Source organism: Salvia hispanica, chromosome 3 (assembly GCF_029641045.1).
Source record: "Salvia hispanica isolate PSC_SH4W2 chromosome 3, Shi_PSC_v1, whole genome shotgun sequence".
NCBI classification, from domain to species: domain Eukaryota; kingdom Viridiplantae; phylum Streptophyta; class Magnoliopsida; order Lamiales; family Lamiaceae; genus Salvia; species Salvia hispanica.
The window spans coordinates 2,944,984-2,967,855 of NC_142694.1; the positions used below are offsets into that span (position 1 = coordinate 2,944,984).

Consider the following 22,872-nt stretch of genomic DNA (forward strand, 5'->3'; position numbering starts at 1 on the left):
TATGATCCCGTGCTGAATCGCAAAATGAAAAGGAATCGGGTTGATACACATCCAAATTTCTTTAGTCGTGAATCGGTAAAATTTAGAACCGCAGATTGGTTCTAACAATTGACTAATGGTTCGGTAGCAAGGGTCAAGGGTTAATAAGGGTCGCATGCACAAGCATGAGGTTCCGATTATCTTTCTCGTTGGTGGTGAACTCTGATTCTTTATCGGCAAGGAGGCACTTCATCGGCATATCATCGAATTTGTGGATGCGAATTGCAAATTTGAGTTTGATGGTTCTACTAATAGGATAAAATTGATTTGCAGTACCATTGGATGTTTTTTTGGTATTGTTAGTATGAGACATCGTCAATTTCGATTTAAAAATCAGAACTAACTGTGCTTTTTTTCATACTTCAGTTATGATTATACCTTTTTTTTTAATCGAAAATGTCAATTTCAAAATCTATATATTCACTATTTTTTAGATTATGGAATAAACTTATTAATAGTAGTACAATAAAGTACTCAAATACGCTTTTGAGTTTATCCCACAATGATGTTAAAAATTTATTTTAAATACCCACAAAATGCCTGAATTATTATTCGATACTCGCTCCGCCCACGAATAGGAGTCTCATTTCTATTTGACATGGGTTTTAAGAAATGATAAGAAAAGTGGGTGGAAGAAAATTAGTGGAATAGGGATCTCACTTGTATATATTAGTTTTAAATGATATGTGAGTGGAATGAGTTAGTGGAATGTGGGGTCTCTTTACCATTTATAGTAATTATGAACCGGGACTTCTATCCGTGGACGGACCAAAATAGAAAAACGGAATTCCTATTCATAGACGGAGGGAGTATTTCGATTAGTCCATTTTCCCCTTTTTTTTGTTGCACCCACAAAAAAAGGTAAAAATTAAGACAGTAAATTAGCACACCGCTCGTATATATATAGCGAACCAAAAACCGCGCCTAAATCTAAAAAATCAGAAGCAACGTCGATGTGAATTTTCTCCCAACTGTGATTTTTCTCTGGAATCCGCAAAATGGTAAGATTGCACACAATTTCTACTCAGTTATGAATCTTATTACTTCTAAAATTATCAAGTTTAATCTATTAATTCTCATACTTCTCAAATTTGCCATGGAGTTCAGTTCTCATTTGCAGCTATCAACGATACGGATTCGCGGAATACATGGCAGCCGTTAGCTCCGACGAAAGAAGCGCAGGCAAGAATTTGCGTCAGCTAATACCGGTTTATGTTTGTTTTCGAGTAATCTGCAGCTTAATTTTGACATGTTATGTGTTTAATGGAGTTTTCGTTGTACTGGAATTGAAGCCCTAATTCTGTAGAGACTGGGTTGCATTGAACTTAGAAAGTTTGGGTTTCATCCAACAGTTGTTGTTTGAGTGGGGGACGTTCAGTTTGTTATTGGAGGGAGTATTGTTACTCTATTTTATCCGCAAGGTGAATGTAATGCCTCAGAGTTTATGTATTTAGGTAAGGTTAGGGCATTCAGTGTCTTAATAGTACAGTGGGCAGAGTACGTGTTGATTCCCTAATAGGCTTGTTTGTGTAGTAAGTAAATCTTAGAACAATTCCCCTAATTGGACTGGAAACCCCTGGCAATCATCTTCAATCGGATCTATTTCATCTTACTATTTATCGACATTAAATAACAGCATCAAACTATACTAGCAGGATACCTAGTTCACAAGAATCCTGCTAAGTTTGGTTGCCTTGGAAGAATTTTGCACACAAGACTCCTAAAAGAATAAATTGACTACACCATTGAAAAACTGATAGCTTCTGCAGCTACTCCATGGCTATTCATGCTACACCTTGATTCTAATTATTTGCTGATATCTTGGTTTTTTTGTTAAACTGCAGCAAATTGTACTTTAGCATATGAATTTTGTGCCCACCACCTCTTTCTTATTCCCTTTATGGAAAAATGTTATGAAAGATTCATATATTCATCTATTGGATTTGCTCTTTTTAGGAATTTCATCTATCTCAGTTGTATCATGATGGACTTTTGAGATTACAAGCTAAGGACTATGGAAAAGCCCAGGAACTTTTGGAGTCAGTATTGAAAGATCCATTGGTATCAAATGCTCAGGTCGTTTCTCTTATACAATTCTTTAGCTTGCTGCCTTTTCATTTTCTTTGTTGTGTATGTCACTTCTGCTTTTGATTTGTGTCAATTTATAGTTTCCATTTGTATTTTTTTCAGGAGGAAAACACTACAAGTGATGGCCATCTTTTACAGCTCAGGTTCTGATGAACACAAATACATTTGATTATATCATCCAGTCACAGGAAAAAGCTTAAGAATATCTACAATGTCGTTGGGTTTTAAGAGGCCACTATGTGCCCCTTCTTTGTCCACGTTATTATTACCTGGCTCAAAGAACCACCCTTACATTTAAACGCAAGCCTAGCTATTGACTGTTTTTGTCTGAGATGCACATGATATTTCTTTCTTGCACTCTGTCTTGTTTTCTATGTCAAAACTTGGTCCATCGCTTTATGGTGCTTTAATATATCTTAATGGCTTTTGTATGCATTGCCTATCTCTTATTTTGCTGTCCAGGTACTTGCTGATCCCAGTCTAATTGTCTGGATGAAAGCTGGCAATGCTTGACTGATGTGAATCTATATGCAGGATCTTTTATGCATTCATGGCATTGTACATACCTTTAACTAAAGCTGTTTAGCTGTGTGCAGATTTCTGGCATTGAAAAATCTTGCATCAGTTTTTCTTGAACAAGGCCCCTCCTATTATGAGAATGCTTTGCACTGCTATCTTCAAGCTGTAGATATTGATAGTAAAGATTCTGTTATCTGGAACCAATTAGGGACATTATCTTGCTCGATGGGGTCATTAAGCATTTCCCGTTGGGCTTTTGAGCAAGGGCTGCTATGCAGCCCTAGTAACTGTAAGCATATTTTTGTCACAATTACTCCAGTCTTATCTTTCATATGCATTTTGTGTTTCAAATTTTGTAGTCTTTTCAATCATTACCACCTTTTCAAATTTTACTTTTTTAAAACTAATGTTTCTGAAACCATACTATTTAATCATTTTAAAATTCAGGGAATTGCATGGAGAAACTCCTGGAAGTTCTAATTGCAATTGGTGATGAAGTGGCCTGTCTTTCTGTTGCAGAACTGATATTAAGGCATTGGCCATCTCACTCGCGTGCTTTGCATGTAAAAAGTACCATTGAGGACTCTGAACCAGTTCCATTTACTCCGCGAGGTATAGATAAACTAGAACCAAAACATATACGCCTGAAATTTCCGGTAAAGAGAAAAGCAATAGATGAAAATTCAGATAGGACAACAGCAGTTAAAAAGTTGAAGCAAAATATTGAAGTTCAACTTGCAGAGGTGTCCTGGATATCTCTTGTTAGCGAACTACTGGAAATTTTACACCGACTGTCTTCACATGGCTCTGAACATGAAACTGGGAACTATATATCCGGTGATGCTAAGTTAACCATACATTTGCCTCCTTCTGCGTCTAATTCAACTTGTTCTCTTGAAAATAAAGGACTAACATGCATGCCAGCTAGTGCAGGCATGTGTGATCGTAACTCTGTAAATGAGAAGGAAGTAGTCATACTAGAGGAACAACCTCAAGAGAGAAGAAGCAGTCGGCTTAAAAGTCGTAAACCAGGCAAAGAGGATTCAGATTTTTCCACCAATAAAGATGTAGCTAAAATTGTGCAGCAATTTCTGCTGCCTTATTTGGTGGATGGAACCAGAACTATAAATTGGAAGCACAAGTCCGATCCATCTTCTCATAGTGCTGATGCAGTGGCTGATTCATTGGACTTGGAATCTACTGATGTTATTGAATTTATTCAGAATTCTTCAAATAATTATGGTGCTTACCATACAGGTCACTTGCTCTTAGAGAAACTTGCAAATAGAAACGTTTTATATCATGATAATGTTGCAAAAATTTTGGACCTGGAGAAGGTTATTAGGCACTGGGGTAAGGAGAGAACTCCTGAATGCAGTCTGTTTCTGGCTGAGCTATATTATGACTCTGGATTACAGTCGTTTGAGACATCTACTACTTGCAGTTCCATGTCAGAGGCATCCTACCATCTTTGTAAGATTATAGAATCTGTAGCGCTGGAACATCCTTTCAGTACCACTGGGATGGATGGGAAAATTGATTGCCCTGTGACTGATGCTTATGAGCATAAACAACAGTTTTCAGTGGAAAACTTGTCTTTGTTGAGAAGCAACCATTGCTTTTGGGTGCGTTTTTTCTGGTTAAGTGCTCGCTTGTCTCTATTGGAAGGTGATAAAGAAAAATCACAGAAGGAACTTTCTGTTGTACTGGCTCTTTTTCTGGATAGGGACAAAATGAACAGCACTACTGATCCTATTTGCTTGCCACACTGCAAAGTTATGAAAAAACTGACAGTTGATATGGTCCTTCATGAAATAAATATGATTGAGGTTGATTATTTGTTGAAAAAATCAGCCCAGGAAATGCTTGAAAAAGGCATGCATGCAGAGTGTATTAATATACTTGCACCTCTCTTATTATCAGCAAAGGATGTCCATTTTGATCAGTCATACGACTGGGATAATGAAGGCAGAGGAAATAACTCAGTTGAGCTTTCTGCATTGGATGTTCTAATCAAATCATGTGAACTGGCAGAAACACTGGATATTGATGTCTATATGAATTCTCATAAAAGGAAACTCCAAATACTATTAGCTGGAGCTGGTCTGGCTGGCAGTACTCCTGAAAATGCACCCGATTTAAATACATTTTTGTTCTCTAACAATCAGCCAAAAGAGACCCTATGGAAGCAGTGGATTACTTTAGTTACCAAAGAGGTGGAGGCCATTTCTCAATCTGCATCAAGAATCAAGAGCATCATAACCCGAGATGAGAATTATGTATGTACTTTAAAACCTTTTGTTCCAGTAAGACTGGTTTAACAACCTTGGGAGTTGCATTACTTGCAAAACCAGGAATAGGACCTTTAGTGGAGAAACTAACACACTTTTGAGTTATTCATTTGTAGTATAATAATTTCATTTGATGCCTCACTTCTAGGTCAACAATAATGCTAGTTTCCTTTTATTCAGCTGACCCTGTTAATCCATCTGCTTCTTCATCTTCTTGTCAAAGTATTCACTGCAGGAAGCAAACAAAAGTTTGTCATAATTGACAATATCAAACTCTTTTCTGTGCAGAATTTTTGGTTACAATATTGCATGGACAAATTTTATGTCTTTGCATCTGTTTTTTCTCCAAACTCACAGACATGTTTAACATATTTTCATGTCCTCTTTACTAACATCTGACATTTTCTTGCAGAAAAATATTCCTGCGGCAGTTATAGCTGATATCCAGTCTTTGTTAGTTATGGCTATGTGCAATATTGCTAATCTATACTTCGCCAAAAAGTCTTCTGGGATTGGTGTTCCAGAGTCAACTGACCAAAATGAACAATGTTATTTTGTGGATGCTGCTATTGCATTCTGCAAACTGCAGCAATTGAACCCCAATCTTCCGATCAAATCTCAAGTGAGATGTGCTCCTACTTTTTGTGAACCTTTTTTGCCCCATTTGTTTCCCTCAGGAATTTGCATTCTAACTATTTCTGACATTTCATCAGGCTGAGTTGGTTGTGGCAGTTCATGATATGCTTGCAGAGTTTGGAATATGCTGTTCACAAGGAAATGGTGAAGAACAAGATGGGACATTCTTAAAACTTGCAATTAAGCATCTTTTGGCCTTAGATATGAAGCTCAAATCTAATAGTAACTCTCTCAATAAGGGACAAGAAACAAATTTGGATCAGACTTTAAAAGATGATCACCTCAATATTTCTGACCCAGTATCTCCAAATGAATCACATGCCAATATGCTCAATATGGCCGCCAACAAAACTGATGAAGATGAATATAATTCTTTAGGAAAAGATGCTGACGAAATTCCTAGTTTGGACAGCATTTCCTCTCACTTAGATAAAGAGAAACCAAGGGAGAATTGTGATTTTCAGCTTGAAAACATGTGCACTAATGGAGAGATGGAGAACAATCAAATTATGGAGGGCGAGAACGAGCAGCTAACTGAAGATGAACGAGAAGAACTTGAGCTAACAATTGACAATGCTCTGGATCAATGTTTTTACTGTCTGTATGGTTTAAATTTGAGATCGGATTCATCTTGCAATGAGGATTTGGTCAAGCATAAAAATACAAGCCAGGGGGATTATCAGACTAAAGAGCAGTGCGCTGAGGTTTTCAAATATATACTTCCATATGCAAAAGCTTCATCTGTAAGTAGGTCTTTTTTTCTCCCTATCTGCCTTGCTTTCTCCACAACAGTTGAACACTTGAACCTACTCCTACATTTTTATATTCTAAATGTGCAAGATGACCTTTGTGGTCCTGAAATTCTTTGACAAATTCTTCATCATTCAACTTTCAGAAAACTGGGTTGACTAAACTTCGGAGGGTTCTAAGAGCCATACGCAAACATTTCCCTCTTCCGCCTGACAATGTTATGGCTGGAAATGCAATTGATAGGTTCTTAGACAATTCTGAAATATGTGAGGATAAACTTTCAGATGTGGCTGGTTCTAAAGGGTTTCTGGACACCATGATGAAGATCATGTTTTCACAGAATGAACCCTTCAATCACCAGAACTCATCAGGGGAAAGGTACTCAATTATGGTGATTATCCAGTTACTTGACTTATCATCATGGCATGCAGTTACATGTGTCATTTGTATTCTTTGTTTGCAGCTCTGACCCATACCTAGAAGTTTATTGCAATTTGTATTACCTTCTTGGACAGTCTGAGGAAATGAGTGCAAGTGATAAGTGGGCTGGTTTTGTTCTAACTAAGGAAGGAGAGGAATTTGTAGAGCAAAATGCAAAACTATTCAAGTATGATTTATTGTACAATCCTATGCGCTTTGAAAGTTGGCAGAGGCTTGCAAATATATATGATGAAGTAAGGTTTTGACTTTCTTATTTTATTGATTAGTGTAAAAGTAGAAAGGTGGCCGGGGTAGCTGTTAAACCTTGATAAGTATCAACAGTGTATCTTAATTTTATGGTTGCAGGAGGTGGATTTGTTGCTGAATGATGGAAGTAAGCAAATTAATGTTTTAGGGTGGAGGAAAAATGATACTCTACCTAAGAGAGTTGAGGCAAGTAGAAGAAGGAGCAGGCGGTGCTTATTGATGACATTGGCTTTGGCAAAGGATGCAACCCAACAGGTTCAATTCATATATATATCACCAATTCTATTTACAAATAGGTGGTCTATGAAACAATTGTGGGTTTCCTTATTTATGTTATGTTAAATGTTGTTTTCTGAAATGGATAATGACTTCTTTGTTCTTTTCGTGGAATCTTTTTTCGAATATTCCATTCTACTTGATCAAGCTTGGGTGTATGATATTGCATTAATATTTCTCCCTAATTGGTTTCAGGGTGAGATACACGAGTTGTTGGCCTTAGTGTACTATGATGGTCTTCAGAACGTGGTACCATTTTATGATCAAAGATCTGTCGCACCCCTAAAAGATACAACATGGGAGATGTTCTGCAAGAACTCCATGAATCATTTCAAGAAAGCCTTTAAACACAAGTATGAATCCTTTTTTTTGGCTGATGCATGACAAACTTTCTTCATAATGTTTAATGGACTTAGTGGTTTAAATTTTTTTGGTTCATAGGGAAGATTGGTCTCATGCATTTTACGCTGGGAAACTCTGTGAGAAACTTGGGTACTCTCTTGATAAATCACTCTCGTACTATGCCCAGGCTATTGCCTTGAATCCATCAGCCGTAGATCCTTTCTACAGGATGCACGCATCACGGTTAAAATTACTCTGCAAATCTGGGAAACGAAATGAAGAAGTTTTAAAGGTATCTAACATGGGGTAGCATATCGTAGAAAAACTGTAGAAGATATTTTCCCCTTAATAGAAATTAAATTTATGTTTTGAGCATTATTTTGATGTGCACCTGTATCTGTGTGTATTTCAGGTTGTTGCTGCACATGCCTTTTCTCAATCAGCTAAGGAAGATGTGAATAATATATTTGGAGGATTTACTAGTGAAAGTCTGGAGTCATCAGTGAATGTCAAGGATGGAGTACCCAATAGCAATTCCGAGGGGGTAGAATTCCAGAAATTGGAGCAAGTGTGGGATCTGCTCTACAGTGATTGCCTTTCTGCCCTTGAATCTTGCGTGGAAGGAGACCTTAAGCATTTCCATAAAGCAAGATATGTGCTTGCTCAAGGGCTGCACCGGAGAGGTGGAGCTGGGGATCTAGAGAAAGCAAAAGAGGAACTTTCTTTTTGCTTTAAGTCGTCTCGTTCATCATTCACAATAAATATGTGGGAGATCGACAGCACGGTCAAGAAAGGAAGGTATGAGTGCTCGTATACCTCTGATATATTAAAAGTTGAAGTACCTTTTCCTAGGTTTTTTAGGTATTCTGTATCAGCACATGAATTATTCTAAAAACAGTTGGACAAGTCATCTTAGGTAATACTGTATACAGTCCCTTTCAGTTATGCTGATATCAATTTTTGTTTTGTCATAATCCAGACGCAAAACTCCAGGTCCAACCGGGAATAGGCGAATTCTTGAAGTTAACTTAGCTGAAAGTTCCCGTAAATTCATAACATGCATTAGGAAGTACATCTTGTTTTATTTGAAGTTGTTGGAGGAGACTGGAGACATCACTACCCTTGAACGGGCTTATATTTCTCTGCGAGCAGATAAAAGGGTATTGCTGCTTTAATGCCCATTATTTTAACTTCTTAGGTTTTATTAAGATGCTCAAAATGAGATCTTCTGAGCAATATTTTGGTTATATCACTAGTATTTGTAATATTTATGTCATTTATCTGGTGCTTATTATGAGGACAAAGATGCACACATGCCATACATGCAGTCATAGGTGTATAATATGCAGCCACAAATGATTTCTAATGCTAGAACTTCATCATCTTGAAACAAAGAAGCTATTATTCGGAGATTTGGAAAGAATTGTTGTCAAATTAACTTCTCATTTGTTCGATAACATTATTATTACCTGTTTCAACTCATTCTTTGGACCTTTGCTCTCCATTGTCTATCATCAGAAATATATGGAAATCCATGGATTTATATATATTTGAGATTGTATAGTATTTCAACAGCTAATATACAACTTTTTCTGTCCAAAACTAATGTCTTTCAGTGGCTAGCTTTTCAATCTGGCCACAATATAAGCACTTAATAGTACCAAGCTATTTTTCTCAATCATATTTTGACTGGGAATTGCGATTTCTAATCAAGTAATTGTTGCAGTTCTCCTTGTGCCTTGAAGATCTTGTGCCAGTGGCTCTTGGTAGGTACATTAGGGCCCTAATTAGGTCTGTATCTCAAGCTGGTACAGACGACTCCACCGCTACCGAGCATGTGGCAAATTTACTGGAGAAATTATTCAATTTGTTCTTGGAGCAAGTCAACTTGTGGTCAGATATTTGCAGTCTTGCTGAGCTCAAGAGCCCAGAATTGACAGAAAGCAGCCTCTTTGGGTAAGTATGCTCCAAAAAAAATTGCCAGAATAATTCGAGATACAAATGTGTGTTTGTGGTCTGTGGCCGTCTTTGTGAGATCTTTTATGGTTAATATGCTTCTTCAAGACATGCTCAGTACATGTGTGGCCATTCCTTTTGTGGTTTTGCAGATATGTCTATCAATATATACAGCTACTGGAGAGAAATATTAAGGTAGAAACACTTGAAGGAATAAATGAGAAGATCCGGAAGCGTCTGAAGAACCCAAAATTGTCAAATAGTAATTTTGCTAGAGTATATAGGCATGTCTCTGCTGCCTGGTGTAGATCTCTTGTTATTAGCATGGCTCTGATTACGCCACTGCATTCAAGACCCTCGACTGAGGTTCGTGGTGCGAACTTATTGGGTGGAATGGAAAGTGATCAGGTGCTATGTGTTGATCTGCAAACTGAGGAACTATGGAGTTCAGCATTCGAGGATCCAAACCATCTTAAAACTCTCGAAACCAAATGGAACCCTTCGTTGTCCAAGATCAAGAATGTTATAGTCAAACGAGTTTCAGATGAAGATTTGGAAACTGCATCCACATTGCTCAGGTCGTCCTACAACTTCTACAAGGACACCTCTTGCGCGTTGCTTCCATCTGGTATAAATTTGTATATGGTGCCTGCTCAGCTGGCTACAGAAACTTATGTCCAGCCTGGCATCGATGGGCTTGACATACTAGACATGAATACTTCGCGGAAGCTTCTCTTATGGGCTTACTCACTCGTGAACGGCCATTGCATAAATGTCTCACATGTTATCAAGTATTGCGAAGAGAATGCAAAGGTACGTTTTAGTCCTCTCACTCCATTAACCATTTCTGTGGACAATAATGCAAACCAAATAAAATCCAAATTTATCTCAATTTTTTATCAAAATTCCCTTATTGTTTCTGCTATGAATAGTCATTACATGATCATTCAGTTCCAGCATTTGTTTCTTCTATTCCCTTATTGTTTCTGCGATTGTTTCCTGCAATACATCACAGTCGAGGATTAGGAAAACTATTGGAGGCTCATCAACTCCTTCAACCACCCCAATAACACCGCCAGCCGCTGCTGCTCATACAGGTTTCTCAATCTTTCAAGCCGTTCTTAAATAATTCGTATAACTACCATGATCTCCCAACAAGAAAAAACATGCATTGCAGGTGGAGCTAAAGACGGGATTGGCAGAACCAACGAACCAGAAGTTCACACACCATTGCCCGAAAGCCACAGCAGCCACAAATTGATATCATCCGCTTTGCCAGAGACTGATAAAACACCAAAGGGAGCATCCACTTCGTCCGAGCATGAGAACGTGGAGGGTTCGGCTGGAGCAGAGGACAAGCTCACCATTGCAGCCGACTCTGAGCCTATGTCAGGAAACAAATGTGATGTTCCCTCTGCATCATCCCCACCTCGTGGGGAACTGAATAGCCTGAATGATGCATCGAAATCTGACTGAAGTTTACCACCCAAACCCGATTGCCTTAGTCCTGTAGTGTGGAGTGATCGAAGTACTTGTATTATTGTAGGAGTATATAATTATATACATTTAGTTCTTATAGATTTTTATGAGCACATACGTATATAATTACTTTTTCCTCTGAGGAAGAGGATTTATTAAACTCGGTTGCATCTCTTTTTGTACGACCATGTATTATTGTTCAGTTAATTTTATAAAATGACAGAACAATACTCTTCCGATGTATGAAAAAGTATCTTGATAGTAGGTGAATTCATGTTTTAATGAAAAATTGACAGTATAAAATTTGTAAAATTACAGAGAACAATTACAATGTTCATAACAGAAAATGTTATCTACATTCGATTTTTTTTATCAAAAATACAGAGAACGATTACAGAGATTACTGTAGCACACAGACATAGATTACGAAACAAGACTATCTTAAGTTGTTCTCAAATGAAAGTATTTTTTGTCGCCGAGAGCATATTCTACCATTTACATTATCCAGTAACACAGCCGACAAGATAAAACCCAATTTAGAAGGAGACAGAAGCAAAATTGAGCAAGAGAAGTTGAGAAAATTAGACAAATATAGAGAGAAGTGAATTAGGGAATGTAGAAATGCGCAAGACATGGGAATATCCCATTTCTATATTTACATGACAAAAGGAATATATATAGCTGCACAACACAAGGCTACAAATAAATGCCTCAGCTCTATCTAGTTCTTTATCACTTTTTTTCTCTCATTCAACTTTCTACTCCTGTGTCAATCCACTATTCTCTACACCACTACAACACATTGCGATAGAACCCACGAATAAAAAATTGATGGGTGTTCGTGTGAAACATATTTGCTCCGTAAAATCTATGAATGCCAGAACAAGTCGAAGTCGTTACTATACAACGCCCGATCCTGAATTTCCAAATTTGCGACATGCCAATTTACGAGCTTAGATTGGATACATTTACACAAAAGAAGAGCCAAGGGAAAAATCCACCATTCACTTTCATCCCTGCAGTCACAGAAAGCACAACCGTATCAGAACAAACATATTCTTGCAGACGGCCAAAAATGATGTCCAAAAAGTTCAGCTCACATATTCCACGGCTGAAAGTTTGGGGTTGTTTTACTTGATTGTGTTCGATAGTGAATATAGCCACATACGAATGCAACACCCTGGGGCAAGCCAAGAAAGAAACGAAATAGTAAGAAATTGGGTACATTTACATGTCTGAACAACAATAACGTGAATGACATCGAGTTGAAAAAACAAAAGCTACTCACAATGTTTATGAATGATGTGATATTCCACAGAGCATATACTCGTGCAAGACCTGCTGATCGCCTAGGTCCATGGCTGAATAAGGCGTTGATTCCAGCAGGAAAGGGGAGCAAAATCCCGAGGGGCATGATAAACAAAACAAGAAAGACGTCTGCTAGGGAAAGTGAATACAACTGGAGCAAGGTGAGCAATACTAGACTAAAATCTCCTAGAAGCAGGATTGAGATCACCAAACCCACGAGATCCTGCAGTACAACGAAGCAAAGCATTTTCAGGAAGGATAACCTAAACAAATGCATAAATATATTGACTCCTTTTATTTCCTTTTCCTGAAATTGTGTGTGTGTGTGTGAGTGAGTGAGTGAGAGAGAGAGAAAGACCTGATGGCCAACAGGTTTGGTGTTGTGAATTAGAAAAGAGAGGATGAAGAGTAAATCTCTTTTCTCCTCGAGCACCTTCAAACTGTCAAAATCTAGAACCCCACCATAAATCTTCCCCCTCAAGTTCCCGTCAGCACTTCTCTGAGTTCGTCCTAAGAAACTCTTATTTGAACTCCCATCTTTAACATGAACACCAACAGCACTGATTTATCCAACCGAATAAAAAGGGAGCAGTGTCAGACAAACAGGTTCAACTTAAAATACACAAGTTCGTATAATTTCAAATAATATATTCTACTAAAACAAACACGGACTTCACATGCATGGAAGGATGGAAATGGTTGCGAAACAAACAATATCACAGCACACAAGGAACACATGAAAACAAAGGTCTGCATCAGGGCAGATAAATAACCCTCGTATTTACATGTGCGCTTAACTGCTTTAGTGTTTGATAAGAGATGCATACCGTGAATGTTGCTCATCATCTCCACGTTCTCCGTCATGACATACAAATGACACACGGTTGAATTCTTCCACAGAATATATCAGAAGTCCATAATGATAGTAACCATCAGTCGTAGCCTGAAACCAAGCAAGATCCACATGCAAACCATAGAGCCTAAATTCAGGATTTGCGAAAGTATCAAGCCACTGAAGGACCGAGCGAAACTTCGATCTTAGGCAGCCCCTTCTTACTAAGCGCAACTGTGCATTCACACCAGCCACAAAGCGATACCAGGTGGTGGGTGGAACAGACTGACATAGAAAGACCAGAAGATTATAAATGTAAATAGATGGTATCTCTCTTTCCAGAAAATTGTTCGTTCAAAAAATTCAAAACAGAAATGTATGTTGTTCCCTGGGGTTAAATAACAAACCTGACTCATCAGACTAGTAATGATGTTGTCATTATGAAGAATAAAAGGAGTCATGTAGCTCCCATCTCCTCCAAATAATAGAGACATAGGAAATCTTTGTTGGAGACGAGGAGGAAGATCACTTCTCTTCTCATCACCACCAAGAAAAAAGTCAATATATGCTAGCATTAGATCCGGAGTTGCAGCAACCTACGGATAGACAAATGGTTAGAAATAGAATATAGCAAGTTTTTGCTACGAGGCTAAAAGAAATGGACTAAACTCTCCATGGCATATTGCTAGTGGTAAATGTCATAACTGATACATTCAAACAGTGTATTTATAACATGAAAGCGAGACAAACTAGATTAGGTTACAAGTCCGATAATAGTATGTGAGATGCAGAGCAAAAAATCTTCTACATCATGAGCAATCATAGTTGACCAATACAAAAAAAAAGAAAGATTCATGTGCACAAGTCAAAGCCCTGGGCCATCCACCAAAAAGAGAAAGAGCAACAGAAGAAAGAGAGTGCCAGCAACGAAGGGAAGAACTAAGCAACAGAGACATAGACAAGCACTACGAGAAACAAACATACAAATGAACTAAAACTACCATAGCATGCAAGTTTGTTAATAAAGCAAGAATGCTCCACATAGTGCTCAGAGTGTGAGATATATAAAACAATTATAGGGAGATGAAACAAAGCCCAAAAATATTACTTAGGTCAGCTTTTGTTTCTCTTGTATATTTTGATCATCAGTTAGTAGGTACATAAAAAGGTTATACGTATATGATAACAAGTACCGAACAATTACAAAACATGAACAAGACGTCTCAGTTTAATACGAAGTCCAACCAACCATAAGATCCTCGTAAGATTTACCTTCAGCCCTTCATATAGAGCACGCGAACGACAAGACCGTAAGCAAGCATGGTCATATTCAGATCGCACATATTCTCGAATTTTCTGCAGCTTCATTCTCCGGCGCCACTGCTGCCACGACCATGCAAAAGGATAGGCAAGAATGCAAAAAATACTGTGAACTGCACCTTCCCACCACTGATATGCAGCAAGAGCATTGATCTCATCGACAAAATTGTTAAATGCACTTTCATATCTGCCATATTATAATAGCATCAAGTTACCAAATAACAAGTGAGAGCAAAGCATATGGAGCATTAACTTTAGAAGGCAAATTGCAAAAGACATAGAAATAAAGGCTGTTCAGATACCATTTTGTTAAAGGAAGTGGCAGTATAACATGTTGCTAGAAGAAAAGGAGCTTACACAATTTCTTTGACTTGTTCAGGAGGTGTATGAGGAAGATACCAAGGTTCACTAAACGTATTTGGACCCATGAAGTACATCCTGTGCACATGACTCTGAGACTCCTCCACTCTGTTAGTTTCTAGCACCTGATTGGCAAGCATAACATCAATTACATGATGTCCAAAATGGTGGGCAGGACTCAGGAGGATATAAGAAATAAGCATTTTACTATCCAGGTTCACAGATACTACCTCATTGAGAGACTCCAAGAAAGGGAATGAATGATCTATTTGGGAACCCTGTTGTGTGGGAGCAGGACCAGGTAACTCATCCACGCCAATAAACTTCATTCGTGCAACACTTAGAACTAAAGCAAGCAGAACTAAAAGACCCAAAAGCAGGAGGCCAAACAACCATGGTCCGCCAAATGTATATATTAGTTCTTCAAGAGCAGTATAACAATTTGGCATGTGATATCTATCAGAGATACACTTGTAAGGACAGGGTGTTTCGGTAATACCACCTGTAACGAAATAAGGCAACATAATTTGGCGTCACAAATCTGAGAAAATGACTAGCATAAGAGATCCAAATTATAGCATATTATTAATTTGGGAATGCCAAAGAAACTAATATAAAAATTATAACAGAAAAAAGAAGGAAATATAGTAGGGAAATGTGAGAAGACGACATGAATGTCCCATGATAGGAGCTCTTGTAATAAAGAACAATTATCTTATTGATCTAGAGATACCTCGGACATAAATATAAGCTGCTCGATTAGGAATCTCATCAGTTGGGCAAGGAAAACAGAGGGATTTCTCAGACCCTGTGACATTTTTATAAGTGCCAATTGGACATTCCTGAAAAATGAAGGGAAAGGTCAACTGGAGAAACAGAAAAACAAGGCAAATTATGACCTGACATCTAGAAATTTAGCATTTTCAACTCAACCACAGCAAGCCAAGTGTGTGAATGCACTAAGAAGCATACAGGTTGTATTAACTATCAAAGCATACTTCATCTGTCCTATGTAACACACGCACGGCCCTCTTACCTGATAGGAATCAAAATTAGGCTCTAATGCTCTATTGTCGAATACTAATACTCTATAGGAACATTCATAAAGTTATAGTAGACAGTCTCCCAAATATTGCTTTCCAATGCAACATCATAGAGATAAAAGTGCCTTCATTTCATCAAATCCCATCAATTACGTAAGGACCTCTATATTCAAACAAAGATTACTTAACAACCAAAAAATAACAACAAAAATTTATTAATTTGCCTAAATTATAAACATGATTTTCTTGCTGTTCAATTGTTCAAAACAGCAGTGTTTTTAACTTGTAATGAATTGAAGAAGAAAATGATTTGATCAAGTTTAATCTACCTCGCAGAATATGCCATAAAGCCCTTTTGGGCAAGCTTTGCCACTGATACTTCCATTTTCGCCCACATGACCTTGTACACCACCTAATCCACCCCTATGGAAAAGACATCCATTTGAATATTATTGAAAATACGAAAGCATACAACAGATGGTAGATGTGAAATCAGATGCTACTCACAGGAATGAAGAAACGCATGAAAGATATTTTCCACACATTTACATTAATACTATTCATCTGGGAATCATCAAACTATGGAATAACAGCAGCAGGAACACCAACTCTAACGATCACCCAGTGGATCCCAAAACACTAGTGAGCATATATCCAGGAATTTACACTTAAAAACATGTAGCTTCAGAGCATTAACACAAACCAACAGTGTCCAATCAACATAGAAGGGCTAATGAGAACACTATAAAGAGGTCTACCACCTCACCAAACATCTTGCTTGGTCAGTTCAAAGCAGAAATCCACTTGAATTAAGTTACAAATTAGATGATGTTCAATATTTACACATTTTGCATAACCCCAACAAAATCACATTTACTGCGATGAGCAATTTCATGTGTTTATATAGATTGAGTCATCAACTATACAGCTCACTTTATTCTCAAGTAGCCTTCCTAAGTCATTGTTTGTACATATTTGCCAGGCCAAGAATTTATCTCAAATATCAAATACTACATCTTATAAGTCAAACAAAAGAAAATTATTAAAATGATAAACATGTCTGATACTCAAAACAAAATAGATCACCCCTAAATGACTGACATGATGGTCACAACCTAGATAGATGTATAGACACAGATAAAGATTTAAGTGTTATAGCTCCTATAAATGTACATGGTACATTTCCCATCTTATATTTACACAGGATAGCAGGTTCCTGGATTATTTTTCCATATATTAAGCATAATTACTTATATAGCAAACTATTTTCAATTTTGATGTCCCAAAAATTAACAAATAGATTGTGTAATTAAGATGGGCCACCAATAGATTCATTTTTCTTTCTCCAAAAAAAAATTATAAGTGAAAGGAAAATGTAAAGAATTCAAAATGTATTGCTAGATAACAACAAAATATGGAATAATAAAAGCAAAACTTCACATGAAAAGGTTTCATTTGTACTAACATGGTATGTATCGTTCCATTCACTGTAGCTATTGGCCAGTAAACATCTCCGGTGGAAATATCTGACCAGTGAAAATGAATCCTTCCACCACCACCTCCTCCGCCACCAGTCAGGCTACCATGACCTCCAGCACTAGATAAATTGCCAGATTCACGAAGATCCAGATAGCGCAAAAATAACAATATAGTACCCCCAGAACCACCTCCAGGACCAACAAACTTATCAATAGAAGCATTATTCTTCTGGAGACTCGTGAAGCTGTCTCCATCTGCTCTAACAGAACCTTCAACATATAAAGTTATCAAGGGATGCTCCAACGAACCCATCACTGCATAAGACAGGCAACCGAATTCAGAAGCACCCTTAAATATGGAACCAGTTAATTGAATAGTCTTGAAGAAAAAAAGAGAGAGCATTGAACATCAAACAAACAGTCCAGAACACGTTATAGAGCAACAAGCGAGAAGATAAGCACAAGAGGACAATTCAAGAAATCAACAAGGTAAAAAGCATATATGTACTGACTTAATAATGCAATTTCTAATGTACACAAACACAAAGGTAAAATGTCTTGACATGCAATTAATAACTAAGCCTGATAGAGAGTACGATAACAGATAACTTATGTGGTTCAAAGTTCAATAACTTGGTTCTCACCTAAAGTACCACCACCAGCAGTTGATATATCCAAGCTATCATTTCCACTTCCACTGCCGAGTTCACAAGGCAAATTAGCATCTCCATACGTTATGCCACCATCAACACAGATGTCACCATAACAGCCCATTCCACCTCTACCACCGTGCCCACCACCACTACCAAGACCATTGCTCAAGACTTCACCTTGACCTATTCCACCATGGCAGCCTACAAAAATATCAAATCCTAGAATGTTAAGATACATGGGAACATGGCCTGATCACATGTATTTAATGCCAAAATAATTTAAGCAGCTCAAGAATGGAGAAGAACATAAAAGATTTCATAAAATAAGTAGGTACTACTAGGTTGAGAGAATTTCCTCAGATGCTCGAGATATAGGGGACATTTTTTATGACAGTGAGAATCTTACCCATTCCAGATGTGCTTATAACTCCAGTAGGCTGAACGTTGATGGTTCTGGCTCTATGGAAATGCACAACGGAGCCTTGAACAAAACCCTCAACAAGTATATCCTCAACACGACATATCTAAGTAACAATACGAAATCATTAAAAATCTATACCAGCAGAAAGAGAACCTCATGAAACAAAAGCAGACGATATGCTCTAACAGAAGACCTCAACCTGTAGGGTAAAGGCCAGAGAAGAGTTCACATTACAATCTTCAGGTGGATGGATCAGCTCACTGGGACAATCTTGCGAATCACAATAAAGTTTTGGCGTCCTGAAGAACAAAAGCTTTTAATTCTCAACCAAAATGAGAACGCCATCCCAAATGTTACTTTAACAGAAGCCAGAACTTACACGGCCTCATCTGAGGAATTCTTCAGGGGACCTCGCAGAACAGATCCAGGTCCAACCTTCATCCAACATGAGCAGAGAAAGGTTAGTTTGCATAACAATTTAAGGATAAAGATTATCGGGCGATGTTATAGGGTCAAATAGAATAGAGGAAATCTTTTTATAGTTTCTATTGAGACAGTCGCACAGTAACAGAAAGCAAGGCAATAACCCATGTAGAGCATTAGCCCTTCGAGTTCATAAACATAAGTAAAATATTGAATAAATGATTAAGTCATTAAACTATTCCTTACATTGATGCTATAAAATAATGATAGAACTAGCCGTTGAGCTTCAATGCAATCTCCTGGTCCAGTCAAATTTAATAAACCTTGCCCGTGAACTCCCAAGTTTGCATTTGAATGGATAACAGATGATTGCTGTCAAAGAGAGGGTAGATAAGTAATCCATGCATGGATATCAAGATCATGACACTATACATAATGGACAGAGTACTCACCCTGAGGACTATGAGATTACTAGCCTCAAGTGACGATGTCTCGACATTCTCATCCCCACCACCATCTATTAACATCTTCGAGTTCCACATTAAAAACATTTTAACTGACATACGAAGAGCCCCATAAACCTAGAAAATAGGAGTACGATAATTGATAACTTCATTACTAGAGAACGAAAAATCTGGCATAAGCAAGGCATTCCTCCACAATATGCTGGTAGAAGTGGCAGGTAAATATATAATAATTTCCTATGCATCATAAAACCAGTTACTTACTCTAATCATTGAATCACTCATTAACAGCTCTTCTGCCAATAGTTCAAACTCGGACATTGAATAATGTGCAAGCCCAAAACTCAACACTCCTCCACGCAAGAGGCTGATTTGTCCTTGAACCTGGAAGCAAGAACGTGATGAATTAGGCTCTTATTCACATTAACTGATTTTACTGTATTTGAAAGACCATGTACTTTAATAACTGAGAAGTGAAACGTACTAAATAACCCCAACTTCACTGACCTGGACACGGCTCCACAGCAGGGGAACAGCAGCCTTTGCCTGGTTTCTTATATAGACATTCGTTAAAAACGGTTGAGGAAAGTCCATAAGGAGTGTATCTGTATATGTTGATTTGTGATGATTGCTCACGGTAAGGCTACGAGGAACAGATTCATAAAATGTTCCTGCAGCACCTGCATTTTCAGGGCAACCAATACTGCTTCCACCTGCAACATAAGATATTAGAGAGAACTGTAACTGGATCAATATTGCCTCAGTGCTTATATAGGCAAATATGGTTGCAGAGCATACCATATGCAGAAATGACCGGTTCATCATGCCTGCTAAAAATATCTACAGAAATTCTGCCACCACCACCTCCAGCAAAACCACTACCCCCACAAGCACTTATGCTGCCACTTCCAGTCCTGCACTTCACAAGAAGTAACGTGGTTAAATCGACTGAGCTCCAAATCTTCCTGAGATAAAAATATATAGATATCCAAAGTAGACAAGAATACGGGTTCATGTAAATGCTGTATGAAACAACACAGTGTAAACTACATGGCATGGATATTCATAATTCATCAATTAGAAATGTTGATAATTATTTGAAAGAACAATCAAAAATACATTGATCTATGTGATGTGATTTTATTTGATCATATAACATGCATGGGAAGAATTATGATGCAGTTTATAATGACTTTGTACAAGTAAAAAGGAAATCATATTGAGAAACAGTACTAGACTAAATATTAGAGGATGAGGTAACATTACGAATATGGAAGAATATAAATAAAGCATTTTGATTCAGAAAAGTGGATACAATAACAAATACTCCCTCCGTCCCCGATTAAAAGTCACACTTTTCCATTTCGGTCCGTCCCTAATTAAGAGTCGCACTTCATTTTTACCATAAATAGTAAATAGGTCCTACATTCCACTAACTCAATTCACTCACATTTTATTATAAAACCAATATAAAAAAATGGGTCCCACATTCCACTAACTTTTTCAATCAACTTTTCTTTACATTTCTTAAAACTCGTGTCCGGTCAAAGTGTGACTCTTAATCGGGGACGGATGGAGTATTCCATAAGTCGGACACCGAAAGTGAGAAATGTACAGGGTACATATTACAAAAAGTAGCCACCACATCATGCCAAACTAGACCTTATCATAATAGTCTAATAATATCTTTATGATTCCTGAAAATGATATGCGAAGAGGGATAATAAACTCTACACTATAGAACACCCTGCATAATCTTATTTATTTGTTACAAAAATAAATGATGGAAATAATAGTACATTATTTGAAACAACTAGCAATGGAAAATATATGCTGAGATGAACAATCTTGACTGAGATAAAAAGAATCTTCACCAGCATCTAAAATTAAGCTAGCTGGTTTATGGAAAGGAACAGAACCACAGAGACCAGAAAAGAATCACAAAACAATCTATCCTAAAGGTATGGCATCTTAGAAAGAAGAATACTAACCAAAAGTAGAATAACCGTCTACACTCACTGTCAGCCACCAAATATAATTACAGAATCACACCTAGACAAACCTATAAAGTTACAGCGAAGTGAAGTTATTATATGAGACACTGATTCAGTAGATTCCATATCAATATGTAGCATGCCTCGATGGAACCCACAACTCAAAAACAACTAGGCCTACAAATTTCCAATATTTACAAAGCATATTGAACCAATATTGAGAAGCTGTTAGTCAAACCATAAATATCTAATGTGGATTAGCAGCAACGGATCGGATTCTTCAATCACAAAATAGTTAGTATGACTAGCATGAGATCACACTTTTTCAAATACAGGCTATACAGCAATAACAGTGAAAGGCAATTGAATTTACATCTTATGAGCCTTGATGTATATGCTGCCTCCAGACCCTCCGCCTCCTTTCGGACCTGCATCTCCGCCACTGGCCAAAACACTCCCATTCACATCCAATAACGCTGTCACCAGAAACAAGACCCTTCCCCCTCCACCACCCCCGTAATCAATTTCCTTACTCGTCGTCCCTCCTTTACTCCCATAACTCCATGGCTTCGCCAAACTCGACCACGCATAAGCATCCCCTCCCCACACATCTTCAGGATTCTTACTCGCATCCTTCAAACACGCCGCACCTCTTCCTCCATGGCCCCCGCCCGCTCCATCCACCCCTTGCGGGGTCCCACTAGTCTGTGCCGGTGGCGCCCCCGCCAACGCAGTAGTATTCACAGTAGAGCCATTTCCAAAAAACGCATTATCCGCAACTAACTGAAAGGTGCCACAAATTATCGACGCATTCTCACCTAAAGTAAAGTTACCCGTAACATTTATAGCGAGCTCACATCCAGGAAACGACGAGCAATCCACAGTAACATTCGCCGCAATTACAAAATCACCCTTCCCTTCTACATACACATCCTTCGTTATGTTCAAGCTGGAGACTATCTGGCAAACAGTATCCAAACTACCAACTCCTCCGAGATCGGACTCGCACGAGAGCGACGGCGGGTGCGGCGGCGGAGGCGGAGGCGCCGGCGGCGAGTAGTCCTGGTGGAACAGCAGAAAATCCGAGTCGAAATCCAAGTCCGAATCCGAATCCGCACCAGCAACAATCGACCTAGGGTTCCAGCAGAGTGACAGCAACAGCAACGCCGCCAATCCTACCACCAAATGAGGCGAAAGCGCGAATCGAAGCTTGGAATTAGCCATCTACCGGTGAGAATAGCCATACACCGCGGCGCCGGAGGTGGATGAAGCAGGAAAGGAATGCATCTACCTGAAATTCTCCTCGAAATCAAATCGCGCCGGGAACCGCCGCCGAAATCGAGCTCGCGATTTCCTAGCAACGCATAGTGAGCGAGTGAGTGTGCCAGCTAGCGTTTGGGTGCAGAAGGTGTAGATACAGGCTTGTTGTACGTAAAGGTGGGAGGGATGGGGTTTGGAGAGGAAAGGGGCAGAAATATAGGTAGAGAGAGAAAGGAAAAGGAAATGGGATTGT

The 22,872-nt window shown here is 38.3% G+C and overlaps 2 protein-coding genes across 2 annotated transcripts; one reads left to right on the forward strand and one right to left on the reverse strand.

Annotated features, from left to right (window-relative positions):
- The first annotated feature begins 914 nt into the window (after nt 1-914).
- LOC125213726 (Tetratricopeptide repeat (TPR)-like superfamily protein) lies at nt 915-11,245 on the forward strand. Its single transcript, XM_048114422.2, has 19 exons — nt 915-1,040; nt 1,147-1,221; nt 1,996-2,115; nt 2,230-2,270; nt 2,724-2,935; nt 3,094-4,925; nt 5,350-5,559; nt 5,651-6,316; nt 6,469-6,701; nt 6,787-6,997; nt 7,110-7,265; nt 7,482-7,639; nt 7,728-7,920; nt 8,041-8,426; nt 8,608-8,788; nt 9,355-9,584; nt 9,737-10,397; nt 10,600-10,681; nt 10,762-11,245. Exons 1-19 carry the CDS (start codon nt 1,038-1,040, stop codon nt 11,058-11,060), a joined length of 5,949 nt encoding a protein of 1,982 aa, XP_047970379.1. The 5' UTR covers nt 915-1,037; the 3' UTR covers nt 11,061-11,245.
- A 390-nt stretch (nt 11,246-11,635) lies between these two features.
- Nucleotides 11,636-22,872, reverse strand: LOC125214811 (uncharacterized). Its single transcript, XM_089067975.1, has 22 exons — nt 21,733-22,872; nt 20,164-20,279; nt 19,873-20,078; nt 19,630-19,749; nt 19,354-19,482; nt 19,148-19,273; nt 18,858-18,913; nt 18,678-18,777; nt 18,464-18,581; nt 18,049-18,258; nt 17,392-17,719; nt 16,256-16,349; nt 15,617-15,725; nt 15,114-15,385; nt 14,881-15,008; nt 14,476-14,710; nt 13,611-13,799; nt 13,199-13,488; nt 12,730-12,931; nt 12,352-12,594; nt 12,164-12,243; nt 11,636-12,079 (listed from the first exon to the last, which is right to left on the reverse strand). The coding sequence occupies exons 1-22, from the start codon at nt 22,581-22,583 to the stop codon at nt 11,932-11,934; spliced, it is 4,350 nt and encodes a 1,449-aa protein (XP_088924101.1). The 5' UTR covers nt 22,584-22,872; the 3' UTR covers nt 11,636-11,931.

Coding starts and splice junctions, on each gene's coding strand:
- LOC125214811 (XM_089067975.1), bottom strand. CDS start 22,583: ATGGCTAATTCCAAGCTTCGATTCGCGCTTTCGCCTCATTTGGTGGTA. Junction 17,720..18,048: donor TGCTGGTGGTGGTACTTTAG/GTGAGAACCAAG, acceptor TGTCTTATGCAG/TGATGGGTTCGTTGGAGCAT. Junction 12,244..12,351: donor TCACATCATTCATAAACATT/GTGAGTAGCTTT, acceptor GGCTTGCCCCAG/GGTGTTGCATTCGTATGTGG.
- LOC125213726 (XM_048114422.2), top strand. Junction 2,271..2,723: donor GGCCATCTTTTACAGCTCAG/GTTCTGATGAAC, acceptor AGCTGTGTGCAG/ATTTCTGGCATTGAAAAATC. Junction 6,702..6,786: donor CAGAACTCATCAGGGGAAAG/GTACTCAATTAT, acceptor CTTTGTTTGCAG/CTCTGACCCATACCTAGAAG.